General features: G+C 46.6%; 1 protein-coding gene across 8 annotated transcripts in view; it reads left to right on the top strand.

The window, feature by feature from the left end:
* Positions 1–366: 366 nt before the first annotated feature.
* Positions 367–13226, top strand: part of cbfa2t3 (CBFA2/RUNX1 partner transcriptional co-repressor 3) — a 29920-nt gene continuing 17060 nt past the window's right edge. For 3 of the 8 annotated variants that reach the window (XM_049718299.2, XM_049718298.1, XM_049718296.1), the window contains exon 1: positions 370–931. In XM_049718299.2, coding sequence (XP_049574256.1) covers positions 754–931 — 178 coding nt within the window. In that variant the 5' untranslated portion in view covers positions 370–753. Of the gene's footprint in view, positions 932–7046; positions 7116–13226 lie in introns of those variants that run through there. The other 5 variants (XM_049718303.1, XM_049718297.1, XM_049718302.1 and 2 more) reach the window with 3 other exon arrangements.

The following is a 13226-nucleotide window of genomic DNA, read 5'->3' as shown; positions in this document are numbered from 1 at the left end:
ACAAAAGCCATCATAGGAGGGGTGCACTGACACAAGCCAAGCTGCAGAAGGAGGGCAAGAGAAAATAAAAAGGGAAGAAGATGCCGCCAGCCGCAGTCACAGCTGGTTCCCACGGAGGAAGCCCAGATGGAGGTTCAGGTCCCGCTGCGGTCTGCTACCGTGGATGAAGCCGGTCTGGCTGGCTGACCTCCCTGGAGGTTGACGCGCTGCAAGGCGCACCAGCGCACACCTCTTCGTCGGTCGGTCGGTCGGGCAGGGTGGGAGGGAGGGAAGGAGGGAGGAGGGTTCACACCAGAGCACGGCCCCTTTACAGAGAACCCTGACACCATCTGACCTGCTATGCTGACACATACATACACACGCGTGTTGTGTCGCCGGAGAAACACGGAAGGAACTTGCTATCATCTTGAAGATATCAAAGCTCCCATTTTCAGGCCACAAAATATCAAAGGAAATCATCTTGCTGAAGACATGAAAGGATGAAGAGGATGCAATTTTGTTTTTGGTCGTTTTGGAACATTACATCGCATCATACCTACGAGGTATAATTTAGCGGGCTCTTCTGGAGGAAGATGGACATTTAAGAGAACTTTGTCATTGTGAAAGAAGACATTATTGCCAATCTTTGCTTCATGGAGCGCTTTCATGTTTCCGCCTCATTGCATTTGAGTTTCCTTCTTACTGGTTAAAGACGAATCGAGAACTGCGAGTTGAAGATTACAATCATAGCGGTGAAGAAAATTAGATGGGAAAATGTCTGCTGAGGTCCACCAGGAGCACAAGAAAAGGCTTCACCAGAAAGATGGACACCTGCCACTTGTCCCCACCGTGACCCTGGTCAGCCGCAGAGAGCCCAGAAGCAAAGACGCACTCCGACGCCGAGGCCTCGATCCAACGCCGGCGCCGAATGTCCGATTCGGATCTGCTGAAGGTAGGAGCGCGTCTTTTATGGAAGCTGAGATAGTGATGAGTGATGGAGGCTCCATCAGATCTGCTCATTGAGCGAGCGAGATGGATGGAGAACGCTTTGCCTTGATTTAATGCCGCTTATGAAAATGATTTGTCTTGTTGTGGATTCAGGAGTTTACGTTTGGCTCACACAAAAGCAAAGTTGCCATTGCAGTAATGTTCTTAACGTCACTCGGTGACCATCAGAAAGTTATTTCCCATGCAGTCAACTTGCCATTTTTATGTTAAGATAGGTTTGCCGGTACCTGCTGAAAGTAACTAAGTAACTTGTAATCTAATTTCAATACCTTTCAAATCAAGTGAAGTAGAAAGATGGAAAAAAAAAAGTCACAGATTGTCGAAGAAACTAAGTCGTGTCTTGAAAATGAACTGCCAAATGATTGAAGAGGATCCACATGGCCATTTTGAAAATCCCCATTTGATCGAAAGCGAAAACGTGGAAAGTCTCGGCCAGATCGAGGACGAATACCCGACGCGCTGAATTACCTGCAGCGCATTCCGTGCCAGTAATGAGCTTTGTCAACATGCCACCGATAAGGCCTCTATAATTAGGCTTAGTCATAAGCAGACCCTCTGTAATTCGCTGATAAAAAAACAGTAGAACTACCGTGTCACTGCTCCAATCCAGTCATCGCACACGTGAAACACACACACACACAACAAACACACACCAAAGAAATCAAAATGTGTCAGTGTGAGCTGTAAACACACTTCATTGTCTCAAGGAGCTCTACCTGTAACGGTGCGTGTGTGCGCGCGTGTGTGTTGCAGTGCACGTGCAAGTGTTTGTGTGTCAGTGCGAGGCGTTATGAGCTGCAGCATAGGCTTCCTGTGAGGGAGCAGATGTCGCCCAGCTCAGGCACAGCTGCGACGGCCGATAACCGCGGCGGTAAGAATATGTCGGCACGCTGGCTCTTCTCCCTGGGCCTTATCAGCCCCAAACAGCATACTGACACACACACACGCACACACACACACATGCAGGCGCTCCACAATAAGGAACTGCCACCACCCAGCCAGCCAGCCAGCCAGCCAGCCAGCCTGCACTAGCGCACCCTCCCAGCAGGTCCACATAGAGGAAGGAAGACGATGAGAAAGAAGAAAAGGAGACAAACTCAATAAAGGATTTTATTTTTTTTACAAATCCTTCCAAACAAATCTTTTTCCAAAGGATGATTCCATTGACAAACATTCCCAAGCTCCGCCTTGCAGTCATACATAAAAGCATATTTTGCAACTTAAAAACGATTCCAAATAATGCCGAGGCATGCATTTTTTTGTTTCGACTTTTTCCCCCTAAAATAATCTTTTTGCTATCTTGGCTTGTTATTTTTCAATATTTGAATAGAACAAAGGTGACAGATATCATACCAGACATTCTCGAGAGGGGGGGAAATGATTTTGCTGCATGGAGGACAGAAACTCAGCTGATTAAGGAATGGGAAAATACGTACTTGCAGGGATGTTGAGGAGAGACAAGGTGTTGACAACGTGCGTGTGAACGTGCACGTGCGTGTGAAGAAAGATGGGCAGAGGAGAGAGGAGTCATCCTCTCTATTTTCTCCGCACCAGCTTTGTGGTTTGTGTGAGGAACAGATGTTCACAAGTTGATACACTGCCTCTTCTCCCCCCACTCGCTATCTCCTGTGCCAGCACCACCAACTGTCTGAGCGTATGCACACACACCTACACACAAACACACACATGCACATGCAGGCTGGAGCACCTTGCCATGATGTTGAGAGCTGTTCCTAATACTCTGAATTCTTGCAACAGCTCCTAAAAGTGTCTTATTCTTTTCCTTTTTAATTTGGCAAAGTTGCTTTCATTCGCTGATATGCACATCACTTTCCAAGAAGCGAGACGTGGTGTCATCACAGCACGACGATGACAATGAATGGCGGGCTTGCGTCTTCTCTTTCTAAAAGTCACTTTGAAAATATGAGACAATACGAGACAAGAAATGAAACAAAGCTCCGTCTGTCACTTCTCGGAATTTCTGAGGCAGGGACAATCAAGGCTAGATTACGTCATCTATGGTATTATTTTTATTTTTATTTTTATTTTTATTTTTATTTTTATTTTTATTTTTATTTTTATTTTTATTGCATGAGTTCATGATCGCCAAGTATTATTTAAATGGCACTCTTGGTTCCAGAAACTCAGATTAAATTAGGAATTCTTGACATGTCAGACTCTGGATTACAGCGTGTGTGCCTGAGTGGGCAGGTCAATCATCTATGACACCTCCAGAGTCCTTCACGCACTCTGACGTCGCTTGGTGGAGCCGCTTGGCGACAAGCTCAAATTGAAGAACCTCACGTGACGGGAGAAGATTGACTGGCCTGGATCCAAATTGAATCCTTCCTGCCTTGTTTTGGGGCGTGTCTGCGCTCACCTGTGCGTCGTTGCGATCTTCTTGCTTGATCAGAGCGAACGGGCACGCCCAACCACAGCTGAGCTGAGCTGAGCCAAGGGGAAGTGAGAATACAATGCCTCCAACGTTCCCTTTCACTCAGCTTCAGGGTCTTATCTCCTTTCAGCACTCCAGCCCATGACTGCCATTAGAAGAAAAGATTTACAACGTGTGTGTGAGTGCGGCAAACTTCTCTTCTCCTTGCTTTAACACACACGCACACACAAGTTGCCATTACCGTTCCGACGCCACAAAGGCCGACGTATCAGAAAGTGCTCAAGCATCCAGGAGATGCTGTCAATACATAATAGACAGAAAAGAATGGAGCGCAGACGACAGATAGGGAGAGAAAGACAAAAGCGTTTTCACAAGCTGGCGTGATGTCGCAGAGTTCATCTGGCAGAGTTGCGCACGTTTCATTGTGCACTTTATCACAGCGACCACACGGAGTGCCGACGCTTAGCCGCTGAACAAAAGGCCAAATTAAGAGGAATGAGAGGCTGTCGGGGAGGCCGTCTGACAGGTTGACTGACGTTGTTTCCCGAGGAGAATAACGTCCCGTCCGTCTCGGAGCTGTCACCTTGACAGGAATCCTTTCTTTGGACGCCGTCGCCGACCTTTCCGTCACTCGTGACCACACGGCCGCCTCTTGAACGCAAAGTCCAGACAGTAACAAATACAAAACGCAAAGCACCTTTGACTGGAATTCGGAGAGGGCGATACCAAGTTTGATAAACATCTCATCTCCGTGACAACCAAGGCAGCTTCGTTTATTAATTGCTTTTCATACACAAGGCAACTCAACGTGCTTGCAAGTAAAGATGCAATTCCTAAAAGCTTTTGACAAACACGACAACATTCACAGGCAGAGCAGAGAAAACAAAAGTAGATTAATCAAATGTAAAGGACGTAACATTCAAACACATTCACGAAAAACCTTGAATAAATAAATAAAATGACCAAAAGGCCCCACCGTGAAATTGGTTTAGAACTGTTTAAAATGTCTTCAACAAAGGTATGGAGGGGGAAAAAATGTATTCTAAAGCATAAGCTTCTTCCGAATGCGTGCAGCATAACAGCTAAGCGCTGCTTCACCGTGTTCGCTTTGACCTCCAGGTCTGCAAACTGGGCTTATTTTCAATTAGTATTTCTGAAATCTATTTGATCTCACTCTAGATGACACTTCTTTGTATCTGCAGTGTTGCTGAATGTATGTTTGGTGGTTTTAAAGGGAAAAAAAAAAAGGGTTGAGCTTCCAGCGCATGTGCATTATTTACTCCGAGGCGCCCCTGGCTTGATATGAAAGCGACATTTGTGTTGGTGGACGCTAAGGCCGACCGGTGAGACGCGAGTTGGGGCCGAACAGCTGTCCGTGTGTACTTTACAAGCTGCTTCTATTTGTTCTGTCGACACGGGCGGGGTCGGGAGGGTGTCAGCATTGTCTACTGTCCCTCATCGTGACTTTGTGTGTGCGCATCGGTGTTTATGTTTGTGAGGCCTGGCCAAAGTGGACAGGTGGACGATCTTCACGAGAGAACGTACCTGCTGGAACTATCGTAACATGTGACGAATTGCTTTTATTTTTAAAATTACTGCTGAATTGAAAGCTGATGTGTCATTAAAAACAGTTGTAACTATTTGCAGCCAGTAATATAGATTGAAAATATAGTGTCTTGCTCTGCGGTAGGTATTCATGTCATCATAAAAATATATTCTCGTTGACCTCACAAGTCTTAAAAGTGGTCACAAATGCAAATGCGGGTGCCCATGTCGATAAACAAGATTAAATGGAAAAAAAAGTACGAGGCAAAATTTGCCTACAGTGCTTCTGTAATGGAGCAAAATGAAGATTCTGAAACAATAGTTTATTTCTATATTACATCGGCAGCCTGCTGTTTGTCTCATCGTTGACACAAACAAACAATGCTTTCAGAGCATTCAAGATAAGAACACAATAGGCTGCCGCGCAACGTTGCCACAGATGTGGCTGCCTTTAAATGGAAGGTTAAGCAGTAAATTAAAAGAAGAAAACTCATAATAAATAGACAGCAGCGTGTAAAGATAACCTAAACAGAAAATAGATTGTGTGATATTACTGGGCGCTAATTAAAGCAGGCAACAAAGACGCCCAATAAATAGGAACAATAAAATGGAAAATGGATGTGAGCATAAAAGCTTCCGTGGAATAAAGGCGAAGCCCACATTTAATAACTGTCCATCTGATGTACTTCCATTTATCTGCTTGAGCCCTCGCAAACAAACATACAAATAAATCACTTATTAACTGGTAGAAACAAAAACGTATTGTTTATTTCTTTAGGCTTGGGTGCAGTTCGATATTTCGCAATATTTGGTTTGGCAAGTTAAAGAAAGACGCATGTGTAACAAGGAAAAGTGCTTTTTTAGCTGGTAACGCTTCCCTCGGCGTCGTGATGTGTGGAAACAGCGGCCCTTACTGGCCGGCGACGGAACTGACAATCACCGTGCCTTTGGTCGCTTGATGTTGGTTCGAATTATAAAATTATAAACACGCGAGGTACAATCTTATTGTATATCGAGTTGGGTTACAATTGAACTTTTTGGTGTTTTTACAACAATTGTCACTCAATAAATCAGTGAGAGAGAGAGAGAGAGAGAGAGAGAGAGAGAGAGAGAGAGAGAGAGAGAGAGAGAGAGAGAGAGAGAGAGAGAGAGAGAGAGAGAGAGAGAGAGAGAGAGAGAGAGAGAGAGAGAGAGAGAGAGAGAGAGAGAGAGAGAGAGAGAGAGAGAGAGAGAGAGAGAGAGAGAGACGGCGTTCGTTCCAGATGGTGTTTAAACGCAGACAGAAGGCTCCAGAGAGGACAGCGAAGCAGAGCAAGAGAAAGAGAGAGCGAAAGAGAGGCGGACGAGGCGAGAGAGCCGCGGTTGGTTGGTTGGTTGGTTGGTTGGTCGGTGCGCACAGTGGGCTCGCCAGCTCCATTCATTAGTGAGGACAAAACAAGAAGAGGGAAAGGAAAGGCTGATTTGTGAGCGCACATGCTGGAAAAGTCAACCCGGCCGGCGGCCACAAAGCCTTGACAGTCAGTCGGCGGAGGTGGAGAAGAAGGAGCGCGTCGCGACCAAGCCAAAAACTGCTTTTCGCACAGAATCGCAGGAGGAATTATTCTCATCGGACGTTCTTGGACTTTTTGATCATGCCAGTGTAAACTGAGGAAGAAGTCACGCAAGGATAGAGACGCACGCTGCAGACTCGGAGGATCCGCATCTTATTGTTTTTGCAGTTTTTTTTTTGACGTGGGAGTCACCAGGATTTCAGGACTTGTGGGGTTTGAGTCTTTCCAGTAAAAGGGGAAAGGACGATTTGTTTTCGTCGAAAGTGCGTCGTTACTTGGTTCTTTCTAATACTGACCATGACACAGAAAGCGGAATTACATGGACTGGGCGAGTTGTGATATTCGACATCTTACAATACCAAAGACTGATTTTTTTTTTCTTCCTGATTTAATAAGAAATTAAATACCTCGTAAGTGACCCAACCTGGACGCCCAAAGGAAAGTTGACGCTAATTGTATGTATTTAATGGTGGCGGCTTTTGCCTCCCCTTCCTGTCAACGAGGACCAGCGTCCGTCCGTTCTATCTCCAGAAGCCCCCCCAGCCACCTCTCATCATGAGGATTGAGGCGATATAAAAGAAAAAAAAACTGGATTATCACCTCTTCACCAACCTCATCTTGACCTCGACCTTCACAGAGTAAGAAAATACAGCCTGTGCAATACAGCATTTTGAGAGCTTTTTCTTTCTTTCTTTCTTTCTTTCTTTCTTTCTTTCTTTCTTTCTTTCTTTCTTTCTTTCTTTCTTTCTTTCTTTCTTTCACCAAAATTGCTCAATTTGTTCATCATTCGTCAGCATCCGTCTTGAAGTGAGGGGACAATTGTGATCAGTGTGGGTTTTCCATGTCAACATAATTTTATCCAAAGTCAATTCGATAAAACATTTCAAGACATGTCAAGGGGGGAGGAGGATAGGCGACATTTTATGTGAGACCGTTTTAATAATATTAGAAGCTGTCAACATGATGTACACTTCATCGTATTTATGAACTTCTAGTGTAGTTTACATTTATTGCAGGGAATAAAAGACACAGGGATGAGAGAGAGACAGTGAAAAAAAGAGAGGAAGGTCTGAGCGTGAGCATCAAAGTGATACTGAAATGATGACACAAAATCTTTGCTGTGCTTGTCCACCTCCACTGGATGGAGGTGATGGAGGTGAAAGGGGATAAATTGAAACATTTACAGTGTACTGAAGCGTGCACTAGCGCGTGACACCTACTGCACCCTTATTTGTGGTCCTTTTTAAGGCAAACACGCTATAAAGACGCTTTTCATAGCCTGGAAAAAAAAAATGAAAGTTCTACCCCCCCCCTACTTGAACAGCCTCCAAGCCAGCGCTCTCTTCCGCCCCGTATAATTGGCGCTGGTAAATATCATCTGAATAATTGAAGAGTCCATAATAGACTCCAACAATGGATGTGAGGTTACAGGCAGGGGTGAAACCGCAGCGCCGGCCGGCGCCCTGCCTGCCTGCCTGACCGCACGGGAGAAGTCCATCATCTCCTTCCAGAGCTGACCGGCCCTCGGAGGCAGTTGTCCCCTCTTTATCATTAAGTAGCGCTCTTAAATGGCGTGAGTGGTTATTGGCCCGCCGTTTAGCGCACGCTAGCAGTAAGAGCATCATCGGATGAGGTTTCGGGAGATGCAAATTTGCTTTGATGGCCGTAGTGGTGTTTTGTCCACCTGTATCGTTGTCGGATTTCTTTCTGGTGCGTGCGCGTGGGCCGGCCAAGTGTGCTGTGCCGTAATGATTGTGATTTAAATGCGGCCAGTGCAGGTGAAGCCGCCTGCCTCCTAATTAATGAGCGGAGCAGATGGCCTCAGGTGGGCGGGCGGGCGCTAGCAGCCACTCAGTCAGGTGGTCAGCACAACAAAGACACCTGGGCCAGCACAAACAAGACAAGCCAAAGACATCCGCGTTTGGGGGCGGCCTCGCTCCGTCTGTCCATCGCTTGTGAGTGAAGGCCACGCTCCATGCAGGCCTGCTTTAAGAACATTTGTGAGACATCATCTGTGCCGTGGCCTTTGTGCTTCTGAACGGTGCTGCTAAATAAACAGCACATTGTAATCGAACGTATCGTGGCTAGCATGTCTGCCTTTTGAGCTTCTGGGTTCAAAGTTGAGCGCCGGATTTTCCGAGTGGCATTTCTCCATGTACTCCCTAAAAGGGGAAAGGTTACTCTTCAAGCATGGTGAAACTTTACCAGGCAGGATATTTAACTTGATGATGACATCACTGAAGTTGTAGTTGAAGTGCCTCCTGGTTACGCATATATATTGTGAATGCAACAAAAACAATAGCACTCAACAAATATCGCAATTTACAAAAATTATTTACATCTTGAATATTGTGTCTTCAGCTTCACATTCTAGCCTGAGCATAGTTAGCTAATTTTCAGAAAAAAAAAAGTGCTTTTTTAAATTTTTCAACAGATAATGTATGGACGTTATTCAAATAATATTATCCATTAAATTGTGAGGCTTTTTTGTTGTTGTTGTCCGATGAACTGCATGCAGCCTTGGATTGAAACTGGCTGTAAGTTTTTTGCAAATTGCACGACTTTTGCTGCACTTGACAGTTTTCACATCACCGACGAGATGACGAGTGTCAAAGTCTGCGTGGCCTCGGCATCTGGAGTCCTAGCGCTCCGTTGGAAGCGTGTGCGCGCTCCACATGTGTTTGACATTACTGCGACAAGGCTGCCCATCCTCTCTTGGGAGATGGGGAATGTCAAAGAATAGAGCGGAGAACTTGAACGGCTTCCCAACATCTGACGGAATGAGAAAAGCACTCTGTGGCCGGCCGGCCCGCTGACGCCACAGCGTGGGAGCAGAGCTGAGGGTGGCGGCCAAGTCAAACCCCCAATGCGTGTCCGCGTGCGTGCGGAATATCACTTTTTCTCCACCGTTCCTTCTGGGATTGCATACGAGGCTCTCCCGACCGTGTTTTTCATCCCCTGCAATTGTGAGGTGACTCATTTTGACTTTCCGCGGCGGGGCGAGAAGGTGCAACCCACTAATTATCACACGGGAAAATGTCTGCTAATGATTTGTTGGATTGACGCTTGATTTTCCTCGAATTACCGCAGCACTGACAAATTGCACCTCCAATCACGCTCTCCAAAAAAAAAAGACAAGTCACATTTCCAGCTGACAGAAGCAACCGAGCCATAAATTGTGTCACGTTGAAATTGATGCGTGCTATGAATTCCAAAGCATTTCCTCCTCCTCCCTTCCTTGCCTTGTGCCTATTCTAGCTCACCTCCGCCGCTTTCACCTCGCACTTCCCGGCATGGCTCGAAACCTCTGGCCTAACTTCTGCGGTTCTGCTCTGCTGGCATCAGAGTCAGACGCAGGAAGCAGCAGGGCTAATCTACAGTGGCAGTCTTTTAATCAAGCCAGATGAACGGGGGTCTGGGGGGGGGGCAGAGACAATGGGAAGCTCGTATCACCGCCACGTCTCGATAGACGGCGGCTACCCCTCCCCTTCCTTCTGCCCTCCACCGTGGCCTTTATCACAGACGGCGCGTAAACACACACAAAAGGGCTGAAAATGCTTGGGGCATTCACTCCAAAGCCGTCTGCAGGAGTCTTAAGCCCGTCTTCTGTGTCTTTCTATGCCGAGAGTACGCTCTGCATATATATTTTGCACGCCAGCGATATATTTCTCAAATTAAAGGCCGTTCGTTATCTGCTGGAAACAGATCTGGTGCCACACAGATGGTTCCGTCCTTCTTCAAATGGGAGCCGAGCTGCTGAATGGCGCTTGTGTTACCAGCGAGGAGAACAGACCTTAATCTCGGCTCCAGCCTTCCTTCCTCTGCCTGGCTGTCTCTGCTCACACGCTCAAAAGCACACACACACGCGTGCGCGCACACACAAACTCCAGCCTGATCCCCTTTTATGCGTTCTCATCACCTCCGCGGCTATAAAATGGACAGTTTGGCCCGGGCGCGGACTATCTGCCGTGTTTTCTTGATGCGTCCGAGACGGATGGTCACTTTGAGACGTGACATTAAAAAGTCACAAGGGATCCCGGCGGGAGTGTAAGGTTTATTTTTGATGGTGTCAAATGCTCGCCCCCCAAAAGAGAGATGAGCCCATTTGTAAGAAGCCGTATTATTCATGAGCTATGAAAATGAGTGAGACATTTTCCGTGATAAATGCGTTTCGTTTTCAGCATTTGGAAAAAAGAGGTGACCTTTTAAAAGACACCATGTTTAGATGGGCGTTTCCTCGGCAACTCCAACTTGCCCCTACATTCCAAAAACGTGAATATGCGATACATCCAGGACGCTATATTGCTTATAGGTTAAAAAAAAAAAGAAAAAAAGAAAAGTGCTTATAGGTGTGAATGGGATTGGAAATTGTTGCCTTGCACTTGGCTCGTGGCCAGCCTGCATTTCAATCTCTCAACCATATTGTAAAAAAAAAAAAAAAAATTGGGTGAATTGAACATTTCCAAACTTTGGATGTGGTTTTTTTTTTGTAAATGTACCTAGTGGTGAGAAAAATTCCACCATTTTTTCCCCTCCATTGATGATTCACACTTCCTTTGCTAACCAGCTCGTCTCAATTTGTCATCCACATCATCATAATGGGCGCGCTTGGTTTTCAGGGAGCCGTCTTGCAGTCAGCGGCATATTGCTATTTATTTTTGCTGCTAGAGAAACTGTCAGAGCTTCTCCTGAACCTGTCAAAGGAGCACGCCATGCCAAATTACACAAAGTGGGCAGCTCAGGTGATGCAGAGCCTTTTGTTCGCACAGTCAAACCCAAATGATGCCCAATCAGCGAGTGACAGCCCAAATTCACTCGAGCTGTGGCGAAACTAAAAAACAACGCGACGTCCGTGAGCACACGCATTTGTTGCCAGGCTCAAATTTAAGACTTTTATACTTCATAAATCGACAGGCAGCCGTTATGACGTCAAGGCAAACAGTGCGGCGCTCGGCTGCAGCTGGTTGGAAAGAAAAGGAGAGCGGGATGAGCGAGGGAGCGAGACAGAGAGAGAGAGAGGGCAGGACAGCAGCTGTCAGGCCTCCATCGTGCACCTGTCACACAGGAAGTGAGCACCGGCCACTGTTTCCTGGATACACCTCCTCAAACAATGCTCCTGGAAGAAACCGAGGCACAACATCTGCTCAATGTGAGGGAAAGACAGACAGCAAAACGCAATATTCATTCAGGGGGAGAACAAAATCAAACAGTAAGTCTTGCCATGTGCTTTTGCATTTGTGTGTGTTGGGGTGGAGTTAAGAGGATGTTTGTGTTAGAGCAGCAGCACTCTATGACAGACGGGTCACTCTGTGGAAACTCTCCCACCAATACAATAAGGTTCCCACGCCTGCACCCTTACAAGAACGCACCTTCCGTCCGTCTTCTCGTTGCCGTGATGTTTGCAAGGCATACAAGATAGTAACTTTATTTATATATAGCTCATTTCACAACAGCTGCACAACCGCAAAGAAATTAATATACCGTAGCAGAACAATAACAACACACATACTTTGTCCTATTTGTCAAGATGGGTCCTCATGAGGCGCCCGTGTTTCATTCCCAGGCTGCCCTTCATGCCGCCTGTATGCAATTAGCAGAGTAATTAAAAGCTTGATGAGCTAATTGGTGCCGGGCCAAGTTGCATTTGGCTGATGGAAGTTATTTTGGTTGTTTCGCCAGACACGCCGTAATATGCCTTTTGATTGCGATTGAATAAGTTGTCGCCTGTTTAATGATTCAAGCTCGATAATTGGCTGCGAATTTCACTTTCGTCGGCCAATTCTGGTTTTTATGCTGAGTTGACGCTTTTGTGAGTGCGAAACTATTTGTGTCAACAAAGGTGATTTTGCATTTACAAAGCCGTATCATCGTGTGGCATAACATAGCGGGCAAATATCGAGGAGACGGTTTCAGGAATCTGGGAGAGGTCTCCACGTGCAGTCGCTCAGGTGGCCGTCTCGTCTCGTGCTCGTATGGGTGGCCTGACGAGTATTTAGAGGAATTATGTCATGTCTGATGGCGCCTGCTAACCGAGGTCATCGGAGAGCGGGAAGGAAGTCTGATCCCGTGTCGGAACGTGGCGGCCAGAGGCAAAGCTCTCAGCTGGCAAAATTAGGCTCACAGCTGAAGAAGATGAGCCGGAGCAGAGGCAAAGCTGAGCGGCATGTCGTCCTTTGCACCTCCTTCTGTGTGCTTTCTCCCCTATATTTCTGCCGACCCCCCCCCCCCTTTCCCCCCGCTCTCCGTGGCAGCTGTGCTGGTGATGGCTGTGTGCCCACGGTGCAAGCTGGCTGCGGGGTCCCAGGTGGCCCTCATGACAGTTATTGATGTTCAGGTGTTCAAGTCTTCTCACGCAGAGAGCCCGGAGCCGCACACAAACATGCTGCTTGAGCTTAACTTCATTTGCCTCCAAATTGGAAAGCAAACCAAAAGCCAGGGCGTCTGTTTTCGGGTGCCGACGACATCGTGTGATTGTGAATATTTATCCAGTCCAGCTCAAATAAATCTTTTCTACGATCCAGATGCGAGAGCATTTTCTAAACGTTAGTGTGGCAGTTGGTACTACTGCCACACTAACACACTCCAGATGCGTCTGGCTCACCAAGGAGTTGTTCTTGGCCCAGCCTACCTTCACTAAATGTCGCAAATACTTTCCTTTATTTAGAAATGACTCTAAAGAAGGAGCTGTAGATGGACGGGGAGGGGGGGCAGAAGATGAAAGCTGAAATAAATGATAGGCGGAGGAAGAG

This window comes from Syngnathus scovelli, chromosome 4 (assembly GCF_024217435.2).
Source record: "Syngnathus scovelli strain Florida chromosome 4, RoL_Ssco_1.2, whole genome shotgun sequence".
NCBI lineage: Eukaryota > Metazoa > Chordata > Actinopteri > Syngnathiformes > Syngnathidae > Syngnathus > Syngnathus scovelli.
The sequence above is the reverse complement of the archived record's forward strand: the minus strand, read 5'-3'. Positions and strand labels throughout refer to the sequence as shown.